This window comes from Anopheles moucheti, chromosome 2, assembly GCF_943734755.1.
Source record: "Anopheles moucheti chromosome 2, idAnoMoucSN_F20_07, whole genome shotgun sequence".
Lineage (NCBI taxonomy): Eukaryota > Metazoa > Arthropoda > Insecta > Diptera > Culicidae > Anopheles > Anopheles moucheti.
Genome location: NC_069140.1, coordinates 56840914 through 56859207, shown reverse-complemented (window position 1 = coordinate 56859207; position 18294 = coordinate 56840914). Strand labels below are relative to the sequence as shown.

At 42.8% G+C, this 18294-nt stretch overlaps 1 protein-coding gene across 1 annotated transcript in view; it reads right to left on the bottom strand.

Moving 5' to 3' along the window:
* The window catches only part of LOC128301981 (metastasis-associated protein MTA1), a 43534-nt gene that overhangs the window by 2866 nt on the left and 22374 nt on the right, over positions 1–18294 (bottom strand). Inside the window, exons 4-7 of the mRNA XM_053038679.1 lie at positions 16208–16315; positions 870–1087; positions 387–707; positions 116–304 (exon numbers count right to left, since the gene is read on the bottom strand). Coding sequence (XP_052894639.1) covers positions 116–304; positions 387–707; positions 870–1087; positions 16208–16315 — 836 coding nt within the window. The remainder of the gene's footprint in view (positions 1–115; positions 305–386; positions 708–869; positions 1088–16207; positions 16316–18294) is intronic.

Sequence of the window (18294 nt, the reverse complement as noted above, 5' to 3'; positions counted from 1 at the left end):
ATACAGAACAAAGACTAAACTGCCTGCCGCTTTCCCCCCGGCTCCGAGAGACAAATGAAGTGTGAGAGAGAGAGATAAAAAATCCTCGAAAGGTACTTTACTGCCGTTTACTCACAAAGTCGTTTCTAATGTCGTTAAAGTCCTTGCCGTACTTATCGAGCGCATCTTCAAACAGATTCGCTTCCGAGGCGCTCCATTCCTCCATCTCGTCCCGGCAAAGAACTGGCCCGCTCGATGGAACCAGCGAACACATTGCAGTCTCTATCGAATAGTTGTGTTTATGGAGCGTGTCCATTGCATGAAACTGTGGAAAAATATGTCAAAGAAACGATTGCGGGTTTAACGTGAATCCGGTACAGTCCACAGTTGGGCAATATATTACTTACTAAGGTAATATCACGGCTTGCAGCTGCTGCAGACATATGTAGGGACGGTTGCTTGACAGAGCTAGTACAGTCTAGTGCCCTCGCAAAGGTGCCAACCGATCGGGACACTACCAAAAACTGATCGATCTTCTTGTCCGTAAGCGAATGTTGCGGCGTCCACACAAGCGTCTCAAGCTCCTCTATGTTGCGATCGTCCTTTTCGCCCGGTTTCAGCATTTGCTGCAGATCCGTCTGATAGCGTGCACCGACACGAATCTCGCCCTTGTCCGCGAGCAACGTTTTCTGCGTTGGGTCGAACACGAGACAGTAAAAAAAGGTATCCTGCAAAGAGAAAAGCCATTGGCGTGTTCATTGGTGCCGCGGAACGAGCGAATATGGGTGGGTTGGATTTGGATTAATTAACACAGTACGAGCACGGACTGTAAAGACGGTAACCGGATTCAATGTCGCCGATTTGGAAATCGATCCTTTACTACTACTCACGTCTTTGTTCAAGTAACTGAGCAATGATTCCTCTTCGTTTAGCAGCGTTACGGAGCATTTGCCCCGTATCTGAGTGGCAGGAAGTGTTTCGACTTGGCGCGACAGGAACAGTTCCCGCTGCTTCATCTGGTGCCGTTGCTTCGGGTTCAGATGCTCCCCACGTTCGCCCCCGCCTGTACCACTGTTGGGACTGTTGTTACGCTCCTCCTCCAAAGCAACTGTAAGATAGTAACAGAAAAAAGATGAAATAATCAGTAAAAGTGAACATCATTTTCAGAGAGAGGGGAATAAAAAGTTGACTTTATAAAAACTCGAATACTTTTAACCGTATTTAACCTACTGCATTGTCGATATCGGCGCTCATTGTTGTTCCCACAAAACGAAACGTTTCATAATACTGGTTTGCTGAGGTCTATCGCTTTATTCTCTAAAACATATTTTCAATCGCCGTTATCATTTGTTCCGTCCGTCGGTGAGACTTTTCATAAATCAATCCACAACATCACGCGCAGTTGCGTGCTTCTATAGCGTAGACAGGAAGACCAACGCAGATCATGTATAGGTGCAGACTCCAGGGACACAATCCCGGTCCGAGCAGTAAGGAGGAAACACTGTAGCATCTCACCCGCGCGCCTTCATCAGTGCTCCTCACTCGACTCTTTCGTTAGTGACCATCAACACATCGTGCGAAACAACAACCGGAAGGCGACCGTATTAATTAAGCATGCATGCAATCAATTTCATGCATGTCCGCGTCATCGTCGTTTTAGCGTTTGGTTGATATGAGATGCATCGTCTACGTGCATTCAATGCACCAATCTAAGCGCGTGTCATTGCAACCGGCAAAGATGTAGCCATGTATCCCAAACTGTATAAAACCTTATATTCCCGGCGCTGCTATGGAAAACAGCTATGCCATGTAGAAACAGCTTCATATTTTTCATTAGTACCTGTGTATTCCTTTTTAAAACTTGTATTTAATTTAATGACGTCAACGGACGTTAAATTGGTAATACTTGTTTGAAATACAATTTTATATACAACGGACAACTAAGCTTTCAGTTCTTTGATGCATTTATTTTTCCAAAAAACCTCCCGGTAAATGGCATTGTGACCGGAAATATACTGGCCGAATTTGCAGCACGGCGCACTGTGAAGGATTTTCCATCAAATACCCTTCTCCCTGATTCTCCCCCTTCATCGCCCCCCCTCCCATTAGTGGCGTTCGATATAAGCAAACGTTCAATTTTCCCACAACGCTTCTCTCCTATGGAATGTTCAGCGACGGCTGGTAGTATAATGTAGGGTCCCACCCTACCGCACATCACGCACATAATGACGTTGTATTTGCGCTTTGTTTACGCACACCATTACGCATGCAAGTCCGTTTTCTGTTTGCCCGATTTCAGGATTCCACAACACAACAACACAAATCAACGGTGTCCTATTCTGCTCTTCCGGCACACCATCATCACCATCATCTTCTCTTCACCTGCACCAACAACAATCCCGCGCGTCCCTTCGAAAACGATTCTTTGGGGGGTTCCGATCCCTTCCCTGCTGCGGGGTGGTTCAAACTGGTTAGCTTTTACTCCTATTTTCCCCGTGTGCAATTTAAGCGCAAGCAGGGCGCAATGTACGCAAACAAATAGGCCCATGCTGCTTGCTCGCATACATACAAACATACGTACAGTTCCATAGTACGGTGATGCGGGGGGAGAGGGAAGGAGGAGCAAGGAAACGCGTGGACGGCATGGAAAACCTTTGCCGCATTTTCTCCAAGCCTGTGTGCTACATGTCTGCTGCTAGACAAGAGCGAAAGGGATTGGAAAGGGATGTTGTTCCGGCCGCGCACACACACACATATACACTCACACACCACACACTTTCTCTCTCTCTTCTCTGTCCTGTCTCGGTGTAAAGGACTTTCAAGCAGAAATTTAATATACGCGGGTATATTCGTATTCGAGCGCGTCCGTACGTGTATCTGGGTCTGGTTTTTCGACGTTATTTTTTTTATTTGTTGGTAACGCAAAAGCAATGCACGGAGGTTCCGCAGGTGGTGGTGTTGTGTGTTGAGGTTAGAATTGATGAGGCTTTTTTTAGCTAACATCCCTTTGCGTCAGTCACACGGAGCAGGTCGGGAGTATTGTATTGGAGTGCGCTAGTGCCCACTTCAGTTTTTGGCGAAATTCGATTTTCGGTTCACCGTCGCTCGTCGTCCTTCTCCATTCTTCCTCTCTCTTTCTCTCTTTACATCAATTGCCTTCCCCCTTCTGTCCATGAACCGGTGAAACCGTCGAAGCGTGGAAAAGTTTGACAGACTTCCATGGTAACATGGCGACGAGCACTGCGCTGCAGTGGGGCAACGCGCGGTGCGTTAATCGCGCAAGATCGCAACAGAACCGTATCCGAAGCGGTGTTCTAATATCGAACGAAAGGTGCATTTGAAGTCCCCCTATTGGAAATTGAAATTGAATATGCATCGTTGTTGTTTGTGTACTACACTCCAGCGTGACTAGCATCATGACGACACGTTGGTATGTAAAATAGTTCAATCAAATCCAAGCAAACAGAGACCAATTATAACCGTTCGCATTAGTGCTACCAGTATGATAAACGCGAGTAAACAAAAAAAAAAGTGAAACATGAAAATGTAATGCTTATTTTGTGGCTATAAAACATCACATCACCACATTTTATTATGAAAAGGTAGAAAAGAATTTAATAAGCACATGAAAGTATTCATAGCTTCTTCCCCATGGTAACGCGGGACGATTTGACAGACCGTAGCAAAACTCCACACGTCAGCGCATTCCATGGGCGTCTTTTCGGCGCTTTTCAAACCTGCATGCAAGCCACAACACAACATGGACGCACACTTTCATCTTTCATTTCGGGTCGAAGTGTCGCTGCCATCGCGTATCGACGACAGCAAACCACCTTTTTCATCCGTCCCTGGAGATAAGTCTATTTTTTTTCTTCCTTTTTTTGCATCTGTACTGCACGGACCGCACACGAACGGGAAAGGATAATGCCGAGGTGTACCGCACCGCCGTGAGGTGGAGGATGTTTTCTACAGTTGCGTTTGCGTTTTCGCAAGTACCAGCTCGATGGCGGTGGCGGTGCTTGACATCGACGGTGGCGAATAAAGCAAGGGAAATGGTAAGCGGGAAAGCGGGGTACCAAATTTAGAGGAGCAAGGGCCGGAGGCACGGTGAAACTTTCACCGGTGGTGGTGGAAGGGTGATGGTACCGACGGTGCGAGAAAATGGGTGCTCAATATTTAATGAAATTTCTCCCACTTTTCTAATTGCACAGGAGAACAAACCATCCTGTGCCCGATGACGGACTCTTCTACTATTACCCGACCACTAGTAGAGACCGGGCCCCGGGAAAACCTCATCTATATCACAAGCTGCTACTAGAATGGAAAGCCAACAGTGCACGGCGGTCGGGAAAGGTACGTGGATGAGGAGAACGAACCGTGAAGGAGGGTTTTTGTGTATCGAAAATTTTCGTATAATCTTCCCCCTTCAATTCCACCCCCAAACACCACCCCCTTTTGTGACTGGGGTGCCCTTTCTTCACCAACAAGAAAAAAAAGCATCAAAAACACAACCGATTCCGGAATACCGAGCACTGAAGTTGTGATTGGGGGGAAGAGTACATGGCAGGTGATGGGGATGGGATGGGCGGGTAGCGGGAAAACATTTTCGCGAGTGGAGATGAAAAAAGGATCCGGGCCCTGCCTGCTGCTGCTGCTGCTGCTGTTCTGCTTTCGGTTGTGGCTGTATCCGGTCGGTCGCCCTTTTTGGTTTGGAGGATTTACATACCCGCACAAACGCACACAGCAACACGCGATACATCCCACACACATGTGTACACCAACAAACCAAGCGAGATGACTTGTGGTGAGGTATCCATCCAAGCAACCGAAGCATAAGCGGCAAACGCAACCGATCAAGCGTCCAGTCGGAGAAAGGGAAGCAGTACCGTGAAACGGTTATAGATGGCGCTTTGCAATCTCTCTCTCGAGAATGGTGCGAATGTGTGTTCGGTGAAATGATATGGCACAGTCCACAAATCACGTCCTTCCAATGCTCAAAGCTAACCTTAAATGTGTTGTTGCACGGTTACATGCTTATTGCTTAACTTTTTACTTGGAATGTGAAATTTGTTCTACCGTTGCATCGGCAATAGTAGGGTGGTAATAGTTGTTAACTAGTCTTGGAACGAACACAAAATTTGACTACAATAGTTAACAATTAACTAATTTATTAACAAAACGTTCCGTAATGTATTGGTTATAGCATTGAATTCAATTAAAATTTGAATGGAGTATGTTCGAAATAAAATTTTCGATTAGCTCCTTGCCAAATGACATTTTTTAGCTAGATTTAGCCAGGTTATGTTGACCACAATGTTTTACAAATCTAAACATGTTTTTATTGCAGCTGAAGATATTAATGTACAATTAATGATCAAACCAAACCAGAAGAAGTCGAACCAGAAGGATATTGATTTTGAAATATTGAACGGATAGTTTGGACACGGCTACTTACATATGTTTTCAACATTGTATCATCGAACTATCGTGTATTTAAATTTTGATTTTTTTTTAAATTTTAAAATTTTCCAACAGTGTTTCAACAAGTAAATTAATTTTCATATTATCCAATGTACGAATTAGAGATGAGAATAATCACTCTTTTCAATGATTTGAATCAGAGTCAAAGAGTGGGTTTAAAGATTTGAAACCTTTACTCACTCTTTTGAGATTCATTAAAAAGTATTACACTGCATCAATGTTTTTAATCACTCTTTTGCGTTTATACTCACTCTCACTCTCTGTACCGACTAGAAACTCACTCAAGAGTGAGCTCAACTGTTTTATCACTCATTAGATTATAATCACTCTATAACACTGAGTAAAACTGTTTTATGACTCCTTTAGGATTGAAATAATTTTTGTACGTGCGATTAAATATTCTTTATAAATTTTTCATATATAATCACTCTTACAGAATTATTTGAATCCAAGAGAGGTGATAAAACACTTTTACTCACTCTGTATACAATTCAAAAAGAGAAACAACACATTTTACTCACTTTTACTAACCCTAAATCCTCTGATGGGCAGTAACATCTGAAGAGAGTGACAAAGAGAGTGAAAGTTCGCTTACTCATCATCAGTGTTTACAATCTCAAAAGAGTGATAATACTCTTCTACTCACTCTTACAGAGTGATTATTATCTAAAGAGTGATACAACAGTTTTAATCAATCGTGAGTGAGGGAGTAAAAATGCAAAAGAGTGGTTAAAGGAGTCATAAAAAAACTCTTCGTGATGATTCATACTCATTCACTGTCTCGAAGGTTTCAACTCACTCACTCACTCTTACTCAGCGCGCACATCTCTAGTACGAATGACAGACATGTAAATTAACTAAAATTCATACCTGAAAAAAAGGCTAAAATAATTTTTATTATTATTACATTAGGTTTTGCTAAAATTAACCCAAGCACACCCGGGAATCGATGAACTGTTTTACAGCTCGGAGAAGGACATGTATCGAAATACATGTGATTTTTTTTTTGCAAAATAGAGTAATCTTAAATATGGAACTAATTAGTAGAGCGACCGTTAGTGTATTGGTAGCGGTGCCGGTCTTCACATGACAGAACCGATTCAAAATCCCATCCGTACCAATCTCCCGTAACAAAGAGTGACTATCCGGCTACGAGGTAATACAAGTTTAGAAATCCAGAAATGGCAGACATGACCTAGAAAGATCGTTACGGTCAGATCTTCTCAAGAAAACAATAAATTTTTAAGAAAATATGCCTAATTTTATATCATTTTTACAATAAAATAGTACAATTTCAGTAAAGTCACAATGAACAAATAAATTGGCAATGAAATAAGCTTAGGTGAGAAATCTGCTTTAAAAGAATAAGAGAATAATATACATGTGTAGCAATGGGATTAAAAACTTTGACGTTCTATTGCAAAGAATACCCATCTTCGAATCCGATTGTAAATATTAGATCATTTAACAAAACATGAAAAAAATGCATGAAACTATCTTACGGCTCCTCAGTGGTAGTTGCAGATGTCTTCGACGAGATCCGAAGCTGGATTTTAATCCTGTTCGGATCATTTGTCCGAATTCAATATGCAACCCATATTTGACAGCTACGGGGGGTTAAACACGTCCGATAAGGCACAGACACCTGGATAGAAAATCCTGAACCATTCAAATAAATAAATGAATGACCCACATTTAACCCCCCCCCCATCGACGGGCAATGGGTGGCAATGGTTGTGTCGTGTAGCATTTTAAAGCAGCATCGTTAAAGTTCAATATCAATAATCACATCCATTCGCACCAGCGTTGCACAGCATACCTCAGCAACACACACGACGGTGAACCAAATACTTCTGGCGAAAAAGAAAACTAACCGCCCGATGATGATGGTCAACCACAAAACCGCAATTTCCACACTGGCGTGGAACCGGACAATTCGCCGGTTCAACAAGTGATGATGATAAAAGCGATATTAAAAAGATGAAATAAAAACATCATCCCGGTGGCACCATAATACCATCATCCCGGTGTGCTCCAAAACATAATTATTATGCTCCATTTCCAACCATCACTACACGCCGCACTGGGGCCTCTCCAGTCTCTTCACACACACACACCTGGATAGTGTGATTTATTCATCATCGCGCGTTCTCTTGTGTTTCAATCGAATCTCGTTTCATTCGCATTCAGGTGCAACATTGAAAACACGGAATTGACACCCGGCGGGGGGGACAGATTGCTCGTCGTAAAATGCAGCATCTGATTTCCAATGTCAGTGACACCACAGCAGCAGCCGCACCATGCATGCGAGTTTTCCCGTGCCTATCTGCATTATTATTGCCACAAATTTTCCTCACTTTAATGTGTGCTTTTGGGTGATTTTTAATAACCGATCAAATGACGGATATATTTCCCCTGAAGCTCACCCACAGCGTGTGTGTGGTTTGGTCATGTCTGAAGTGCGAATCGATCGATACGTCCGTTGTGGAACTCTTTAAAAAGTGGCTATTTGGAATTGGTTTATGTCCCCCTGCTTCGGTGAGGCTTCGATTGTAACCAAACATATTACAGCAGCTGATTCCTTATTTTGAGAACTAGCGCACTTTAAAACCTTTATTTACTTTCAAGCTTTTATCCACAGATATTTCAATGTTTTTCAATGAGGAAAGTAGCGAAAAAAATTGGTAAAAAGACAAGTAATCATAATTGGATCATATTGGAGAATAAATCCAAAATACATGACTCTTATACACAATTTAAAAAATAAATATTCTCCATGTAAATATAATCGCGCTGGAAGTGAAAATTTGAAATGAATAAGAACAACAAATGGGACAGAAAACGATAATTCAGCTCAGGCTAATTTTTAAATTATATTAACACGGATTTAATTAAAGTTTTAACACACATTCATCATGTTTCATCATCATGTGTTCATTCTGTGTTTTTCAACTTAAAACAAACAATTTACGAGTTTTGAAATGAAATACATAAAGATTAACATGTTTTACAATTTTCCATTCTGCGTTTTTTCAATTAAAAAAAAAACAATTTACGAGTATTGAAATGAAGTACATAAAGATTAACAAGTTTTGCAATGTTATTAAGCTTTTGTTTTCCTTGCCCAATTTATAAAAGGTGCGTGTGAACATGTAAATTGTTATCTCAATACACCTCTAACTTGTTTCTTAATGTTTCTTGATGTTTCTACATCATCACCACATTTTAGTGCAAACAAAAAAGTCTGTATGATAAGGAGCAAAGAACAAAAACGAACTGAGTGCGTAATTTCATTTTCCTTTTTGCTTGTTTTTTTTTATCAATGCTTGGCGTATTTTTTTTTTTGTTCACTTCTTTTTTATATTCATATTTGTCTGTGTTTGTTCATTTTCTTGTCGTTGCTGTTGCTCGGAAGTTTTTCATTTTGTGAACGACGCCCCACAAATCACAAGCCCTTTCTCCTTTACACAACCGTACCGCCCGTACTCACACAAACACGTATACATATCCCTGTCCATCCCCCTTGCTTTTCTTCTCACCCCTGCCCTCGAAATGGAACGTACCAACAAAAAAAAAAAAAAGACGCGATACGGAAGCATTTCCGCTAACGAAAGCCACCGACGAAAATACAACTATACCCGGCGTGCGTGGAGGCAGAGAAAGCGCATTGAAGCTTTCGGTGGTTGGTGAGGAACGAAGGAAAGAATTATTGGATGAACAGTGGTGTAAGGGAAGGTTCCGTCCGGGTGGTGGTACTACAACCCCCACCACCCTTCGATCCCTTGGCACACGACACACACCACACTTCGCCCCGTTGGTTCTCGAATGTATTGGGCCAAGTTTTGCAACCATCCGGAGGAGAGCGCTGAATAAAGTTTGCTGATGGAGTTTTTGGACGGTGCACGGTGGACCAACGGTGGTTGGACCAAGCGGTAGGTAAAGTAGGTGAATACAGTGCGGAAAATTCATTGCCGATCCTTTCGTAAGGCCACGACGAGAGTGAGCAGCAGGCAGGAAGAAGGAATCGTTCTGAAGGGAGCGTCGAAAAAGGGATCTAGAGAATGGAGGCTGTGGCGAGAACGGAGTGTCGGATGGATGAACGGAGGAAGTGGAAAGTACATTGAGAGAAATGGGGGCGCGCGCGTTGCCGCAAAAGTGAAATTGTTAAAGCCAAAAACCCACCACCAATGAGCCAATATGGGGGAGCCGGTCGATGGGAGAGGGCGGTTCGGAAGAAACACAAATGGGATACTAGGGGACGACAGAACGACTACAAGTGGGACTGGTAGCAAGCGGCAAGTGTACGCGAAATGCGCGAAAGAGAAAGAATGAGTAGTGAATGAGAGCGAGAGAGAGAGCGAGAGAGCGAGTTCAGGTTTACATTATTTTCCGCATACATCGAACACAAAACCCAAAGGGGCTCAATGGCAGTCTCCCGATCCCCCCCCCCCCCCCCCCCTCCCCACCATTCCCCATAGTCCAGCCGTAAGATGAAGCAGGCGGAAAATACACGAGAGGTCTTGGAAAACGGAACTACCCACACCTCATTCTGGGTTTCCAGGCTTATCCATCCCGTTGGAGCCTCCTCCCTTGACCGGACCCATAAAAGGAATCGAGAAATTGGTAAAATTTGTATTGCGATGCTGATGATGATAGGGCGGCCAGGGAGCAGCAGAAGCTGTGCACCCAGAAGAAACACTAGCTGGCGCTGATGGTGGCGTGGGAAGAATCGGGCGCGCGATGCAAAGGAACACAACATGGCGAGCTGGAGCTGGAGCTGCTGCTGCTGCTGCGAGTACCGGTTAACTCTATTGCACTGCACCTGATGAACGTGTATGTTTGCGTGCGTTGTAAGAGTGAGTGTCTGTGAGAGCTGTATGTGTGCAAGAGGACACAACGTAAAACTGAATGCTTCAAGAACAACAACGATAGTTCCGGTGAGAAAACGCTAAGCAACCATCGGCGACGGCCAGGATTCGATCGCGCAAAAGAAGAATACACGAAGGATGCGGACAGATCCAAACGGACCGAACGGACCGAGGCAGACGCGGATAGGGGAGGAGCGGGGACTGTAGTAGACCATCAGGAAAAGCCATCGCCGGCAATATATATTTCGTCGCATTTTCTCCTTCCTGTTCTCTTTCCGGGACATGCTCGCTCACACATAGACACAAACTGTAAGGATGGGCTCGTGGGGGAGGGGGGGGGGGGGGTTTGTGTTGAAGGGGGGAAGGGATGACACGACGACCACGATGTTGGTTTTGGGGGGGGAGGGGTTGACGCGGAAAGGAAGGATGGGGGGGGTCAATGTTTGAAGCACCAACCCATCAACCGACGACGACGACGATGCGAATCGATGCTGTGGCCGGGTGTATGTATGTGTGCCCGGTGCGCGATCGGTGCGTTAACCTGTGCAAAACATATACACACTACGCGTGCGACAACTTGGCCGGATTGAAAAGTTTTGCGTCAGCACAACCGATGGATACTACTAATTGCAATAGGCAGCACTGAGCTAATTAGACTCCGGTGTAACTGCGGTGGACGGTGGTGATTAGAATGACACCGGACGACCGACCGAACACAGTCGAGGTAGGACCAAATTGAAGCAGAATAATTGAGAATGGAATGGCAAACGATCATGACACGTTCAAACGGCTTATACTTAGGAGATAGTAGCTGAGGCCTACTAAGTCAGTAAGCTAAAAGGACATCCTCATTGTTTCATGGCTGCTTCTTAGCCCATTTCCGGGAAAATAATAATTTGTTATAGGTATTTTGACCACGGAATTACGATACAACTAATCCAGGATAGATAACGCAACGAGGGGTCAACTCAGATGAAGTTGAATCCATGATCTTCAATTTAAGGTTTCTAAAAGTCGAAACAGCAGTAGAGATTCTTCGTTAGTTGACTGTTAAAGTTTTTGAGAACAGGGAAGGCTATATAAGGGTCCACATGACGTACGAGTGCCTATTAGATACAATCAGTGGTGTACTATTGGGTACCATACCTATTAATCCGGTAATTATTTTTTGACTTTAAAGAATTTCGCTTTTACCAGGGGAAAAAATAGCACTGAAATTTAAAAAAAAAAATAATTTCTAATCACTTAATTATTCGCTTGGAAATAAAGGATGAAAGAGGCTCAAAAAGATTTAGCAAAACAAGACTTTGTTGACTTAATCAAATCACTAAGTCACTAAGTCACTAAGGCACTAAGTTTGATGGACTGCTCAAGTTTTCACGATCGAACTATATGCGATTCGTTTGGTAAGTTTTAAGTTATTGATAGTATATAACAAGTAGACTTTATGTTCATTCTTGTATTGCAATTATATAACATTATATAATTGTTCTTTGCATTGAATGTTCGAAAAAACGCTTTAACATTTAGCGTTTAGCGATTTAGTTTCTGTTAGGATTAATTAGGATTTTTATGCTTCGATAGATTCATGAGCCCGGGAAAAACTCGTGTTTTCTATTTTTTTTTTTCGTTGGGAATTTTCCCCAAATTTGATAATACCTTACTTATTGGTACATCACTGGATACAATCAATTTAGTTGGCCAACAAAAAAAATACGTTGTGACAGTTGACGACTTGCTTGCTCCATGAACTTATCAGTTCAGCTACCACAATTGCACGCGGCTAAACGAAGGACGAAATGAAACGAAAGTTTCGAAACCACCGTCGTCCTTTTTGGAGAACGATGATGATGGTGATGATGTTGGTCCGTTGGTATTTGTGCAGTAGTTCGTACTCGTTGAGCCAGCTCCACACAAAAACCAGACGTAAAGAGCGTCGCATGTCCCTTTGGCCCTAGGTAAGAGATCGTGAACCTTGTTTCAATGATTGTGATTGTAAGCCGAAACTGGTTTTGCGTCAACATTGACAGCATCACACCGAGTCAAGAGATGTGAGGTGTGGAGGGACATTCGCACACGGTAGAAATACTTCACGATTTCCGGAACTGCACTCGTCACTAACGAACGACCACAGAATTAAGCCGATCGAATCCAACGCGTATTGAAATTAAGGAATATAAAAACAGACGGAGTACCACCTGGATACGATTAGTTTGGCAGTCAGAAAAACTTTCTTGCTAGCCTACAACGGCTATCCCACGATATCACTTGTTTGCATATTTCCTTTCTCCTTATCCTGTTGCCACCAAATGCAAACATTCGAACGAAACAGTCGCCCGTCCACCCTTCAGCAAAAGGGCGGCTTTCCCAACACTTTCTGCTCCACCACCGGTGCACATGGGCGTTCATGGGGAAGGGGGACAGGGGAAAAAGCCGAGATGAATGAATGTGGGCAATATAGCCGCTTTTGCGCTAACAAATTTGCGCCACCACCCAGCCGCAGAGGGTGGGTGCGCATGTGTGTACCTTTAATTTCGAGCTCAGATGAAAGGAACCAGCGTCCGCGCGTCTCTGCTGCCAGCACTTTCTATTAACAGTACCGCAGATTGATTATGTATATATGGTATACATATATATATACAAACATGTATTCCGGTTCACAAGAGCACGACCCGGTGGGAGGATATCATTAGAACATTGGTCACTTGGCGGCACTGCATACATCAAATACGAATCCACGAACATTAGCATAATCTCAATCATTCGAGCAGTGGATGTGAATGCAGTTTTTCGTACATCGAATGCGACAAAGCATTGTGGAAAATCAATGAATCCCTTTGAATAAAATGTTTAAAGTGCCAAAAAAACAGAATTAAAAACAGCCCTCCACTTTGACAGTCGAACTCGAAAGCTTCCATGCACAGTAAGCATCAGTGAAGTTGTGAAGCTTAATGTAAGGTTCAATCTTGAAATATGAGTGTAAACTAGCGATTTATACCACCCTGGAGATGGGAATTAATGTATTGTTAGCCATTGTTTTCTATTAATTAAATTTCTTAATTATTTAAATAAATATTTCTTAATTATTTAAATAAATATTGTGGGGCGGCCCGGTGGCATGATGGTAGCGGAGCCGGTCTTCACACGAACGGCCCGGACCAAAATCCCATCCGGACCAATCCCCCGTAGCAAGGACTGACTATCCGGCTACGTGGTAAAATAAGTCGATACGGCCAGGCCGTTCTAACGAAAAAAAAAAAAAAAAAAAAATAAATAAATATTGTAATCTAATCGTCCAAGAGTTCTCTATTTACTATAATTTTAAAGTTTATTCTACCTTCAAAGCGAAGATACAACCAAAAAAATTGCAGGACGAGAAAATGGAGAAGAAAGATTCTGAGGTATGCAATAATGAGGATATTTTCGAGATGCATTTTTTACATCGCTTAAGGAAAAGCAGATATAAAACATAAAGAAATAAACTTGAGTTTGGAATACTTTTGGCTCTACTCTGCCAAGAGAAAAAAAAACAAACCCCCGCTGCAATCATCGTACCATCGCCGTAATCAGCATCATAAGCCCATACTTTTGGAATTTTTATAAGTTATAAAACTTAAATACTTAAGTAATTAATACCTTTGGAATGTTTATAAGTCATAAAATACGGGGCGGCCCGATGCCATGATCGTAGCGGAGCCGATCTTGACACGAACGGACCGGACCAAAATCCCATCCGGACCAAACCTCCGTAGCGTAGGGCTGACTCTACGGCTACGTGGTTACAATAATAAGTCGATACGGCCAGGCCGTTCTAACGAAACAAAAAAAAAGTTATAAAATGTGTATGGCAAACAACTTGCATACATAATTATACAACAAAAGAAAAAATGCAACTAACTAAAATTCTAAAACGAAGTCTCAGTTACATTTTTAAAAGCTTGTACCAAAAAAAAAAATGCCCTGGTGCGCTTGGACTGTGGAGGCAGAATCTCTTCCTCATTACACGTATACCTGCAAAAACATGTTTCTCCCAAGGAATCTAAGGGATGGTCACAAGTGGAGATTACCCTTTGCCGCCCTGTTTTCATTTACCACCAGAGAACATCATATCCTGATGCTGATAAAACTCCGCAACACTTTTCTCCGACGCCGGAGTTTTCGCATCATTTCGTCTCCTAAGTTTTTCACTCCGTTCCCCTTTGAGGGAAAGCGTGCGGGACGAAATGTGCAGATAAGGAAGGATTTCTTTTTTGTTTGTTTAATTTTTATTTCTCCACGAACCCTGGCGCATGCTTTAAAATTCAATTCCTGTTGCGCGCGACCTTTTTTTCAGCTCCTTTTCGCTCCCATCCATGTTGCAATACAGAGCGCTGTCGTTATCAAAACTGGGCTCGATTATACTTTGCCCAAACTTTTGATTGCTACGTTCCGGTGGGGTATTTCAAAGCGATCCCCGGTTTTCACACGACAGGACCGGTCCAAAATCCCATCCAAACCAAACTCCCATACACAAAGCTGACTAAGGCTTGTCAAAGCAATCCAGAAATGGCAGGCCCTGTATGTCTTGAGGTTGTTGTGCCGGTGGCGAAAAAGAATCAAACAAAGCTTACTGCAGCTAAGTACTACTTCAGTTTTAATCAATATAACTCTTATTACATTCGCATCATACGGAGAGAGAGCAGAGCTGGCAGACACCGAAAGCACGAAACAGAAACAGGTATTTTGTTTAGTTTGTTAAACGCTAGATATTATTGCTCAAATTACGCATTGATCACGATAATCAATCCCCAAGATAGTAAGCTCGATACAGGGAAGGGAAAGAAAATAAGGCACGATAATTCCCTAATTACTACCTTCGCGATGAACTTGAGAGCTGTTCGCATGCAAATTAACTAAACAAGAGGCACAAAAAAAAACGGAACACACACAAACGCACACAGAAATGAACATTCCAACCACGCCCAAACTGAAAAACCAGAATTCATTCCCACCGAATGCGGCGCGAACGAGTGGCATCGCTTACGACAGCATCGAACGAAAATGTGTGTTCCCCGTAGACTATCATAGAAGCCCCGCGCGAAATGCGTTGGGCCAGTGGGAACACTCGGAAGACGCAAAGGCAAACGCAGCAGAGGTTCGATATACGCCAAACGTTCCGTTTCGCGACCCTTACCTTCTCCACTAACTGTAATTATCTTCTCGATTGAGGGACAACTTGCGGCCGACGGTATTTTCGATGGGTGGGGGGGAAACGGTATTCTGGTAACGGCGATGACCGGACCACTACTGGAAGGCTTCAATCAAACAGAAAACTTTTCTCGTGCAGGGTCCATTCCGCTGCAGTTCCGAAGACACCCATCGGCATCGTCGTCGTCGTCGTCGTCGTCGCTTGGTTAACACAAGTAGCCTTAAAATAACGAGACTATCTTCTTCCCACTGATGGTTAGAGGGGGGGTGGGAGGTGCGCCACCGATAAGGAGTGTTTCGAAGCATCCTAAAAACTTTGAATATCCTGCAGCAATATCTCTCTTGGTGCGCGTGTACCAACATGCACACACACACACAAACAGGGTGCTATCACGTACCGAGTGGCCACCAGGCTGGCTCATCGTCTGCCGCATTTCTTAGCATCTTTACGTTACACTTGATCTTGATGCTCAAAATGGAGAACCAGTCCGCGCGCCCGCACCCGGTGGAGTTGGCGCAAAAAGCAGCTCAGTTCGGTGGTGTGTGTGTGTTCCTTGTTTAAGATTCGAAATTGAAAATTTAGCATGCCATACTTGACTCCAACGAAACGCGAGGGCGTAAAACAAAGATATCAAATTGGGGGGGTTGGAGGGGGAAGCGAAAAAAAAAATGGGAAAAACGAGAACACTAACCTAGGGCAGGATCTAGCACCGCCTGGGCGGCCTGCTCTTCACTGACGGGTGTCTTGAGCCACATCTTCTTCAGCTTCATTGCCGCCGGGGAGTCCTCGGATGTGGCCACTGGAAAGGAAAGAAAGAAAAAAAAGTGAAACATGAACACACAGCGCTGAGAGATGAAGGATTTGTTCGTTTGTTCGTTTTACGAACACGCCGGCACATGCCTTTGCATGAAGGAACGCGTCCTAACAGTTCTATCTAGACTTTTACCCGTACTGCACTGCATAACCTTTTCGTGGGAAGATTCACATTCACCATTCTTTCCCGTTGCCATCTTTTCCGCCATCTACGTCAGGGTGCTTCAAAGTTTCCAACGGCAGATAACACTAGTGCATCGTTACGATTTCGCAGTTGCAACATTTTTTTACTCTCCCAACGCATTTATTAGCTTATGGAATTTTGAGGATATACATAGGAAAAGTTTAATTGAAAATAACCCACCGTGGTTCCAATGTCGTTTTAGTAACTCTTTTTCGCTTTCTTGAGAATTGGGTGATATTGTATATGATTAGCGCGTTTGTAAAAAATTTACAACGACAACAAACATCTTATTTAAAGATTATGTTTGGCGCTTTATTATAAATAATAACAGTAAAAATAGTTATACAACTAACATAAAGGTCCATCAAGCAATACGACCAAACCAATATAGTGGGGGGCTGCGATGAGTTTATTCATTTATTTTGAACAGGTTTTACCGTTGAAAAACAAAGGCAAACCTGTGAAATGAAAGATCGATCTATTAGGTTGGTTTCGAACATTTGTCCGAAAACAAAACCCTCAACATATGATCTATTAAAGAAGTTCGACAAAATTAGCTCCTATTCCCATTTGAACTTTGAATCATTTAATTCAAGAACAAACATGAAAATAACTAATTATTAAACGATTTAGGAAAACGATTCCAAACAATGATGTATTTTATCTGTATTATTGCACTTGACTTAATTATGGTAAAATTAATTGGGATCATTATTGGGGAATTAATTAAAATATCGTTTGTAATTACACAATTTAACAAAAAAAACAGGTTCTATTAGGTTCGAACGACATACCAGAAGGTGGAACTTCAAAGTCACATACTCCGATATGACCCTGACTGCTCGGAAATTACTAGCTTGTTTTGCAGATATACCGTTCAACATTGATCTTTCGATAACCTTAGCGGATGTTCGATTATAGTCCATATCTTACTTTTTCTGCCATAATCAGTAATGCACTAAAGGGTGCCCCCGAAAGTAAGCACGATTTAAAAGTGAAACAAAAAATAAAACCTGTTCCAGAAACTGAATGTTTATTTGATAAATAGAATTTGTGGAGTGTTCTGTACTATTTCCCAAAAAAAAAAAATGAAAAAAATCGATCGTATGCCAATGATCACTTTTGATCTGACGCCTCCCATCAGGCTCAGCACAGACTTGTCCCGAACGATTTTCGACAATTTCTTCCAGTCTTTTTAAAAACTTTTCGATGTTCTCCGCAGCTTTAAAATGCTTTCTCAAGTGTGCCATGGGTAGTGTCCAAAATAACTCAATCGGTCTGGCTTCAGGGCAGTTCGGGGGATTCATTTCCTTCAGCACGTACCGTACCTGATGTTCTTCATACCATGCGATCGTGCCTTTGGCATAGTGGACAGAGGCCAAATCTGGCCAAAACAACACTGGACCAATATGTGTTTGTATTGTTCGTTATGCCTTCTTAAAGGGCATAACGAATTTCTTAAAAGTATCCAGACGTCACCACCGTCTGACGTTTGGAATGACATCAGTCAGTGAGAAACGTCAGTGAAAAAAGAAGCAAGCGTTGGTTTCTGGATAACACGTGGAGAACAATAAACACACAAGTTGTAAACTACTCAAATAAACTGTACTCGGATTAAAAAACACAAAACTGGGCTAAACATGTATTATGGGTCGATTAACGTCGATTCAAACACTTCCGGATGTCGGGATCGGTCCTCATCGTCTCCGTTGTCACAAACGGTTCGTACATCATACCGCATTCGCAAATGGCTTGCCACAACATTGCCTTTTTTCCGATTT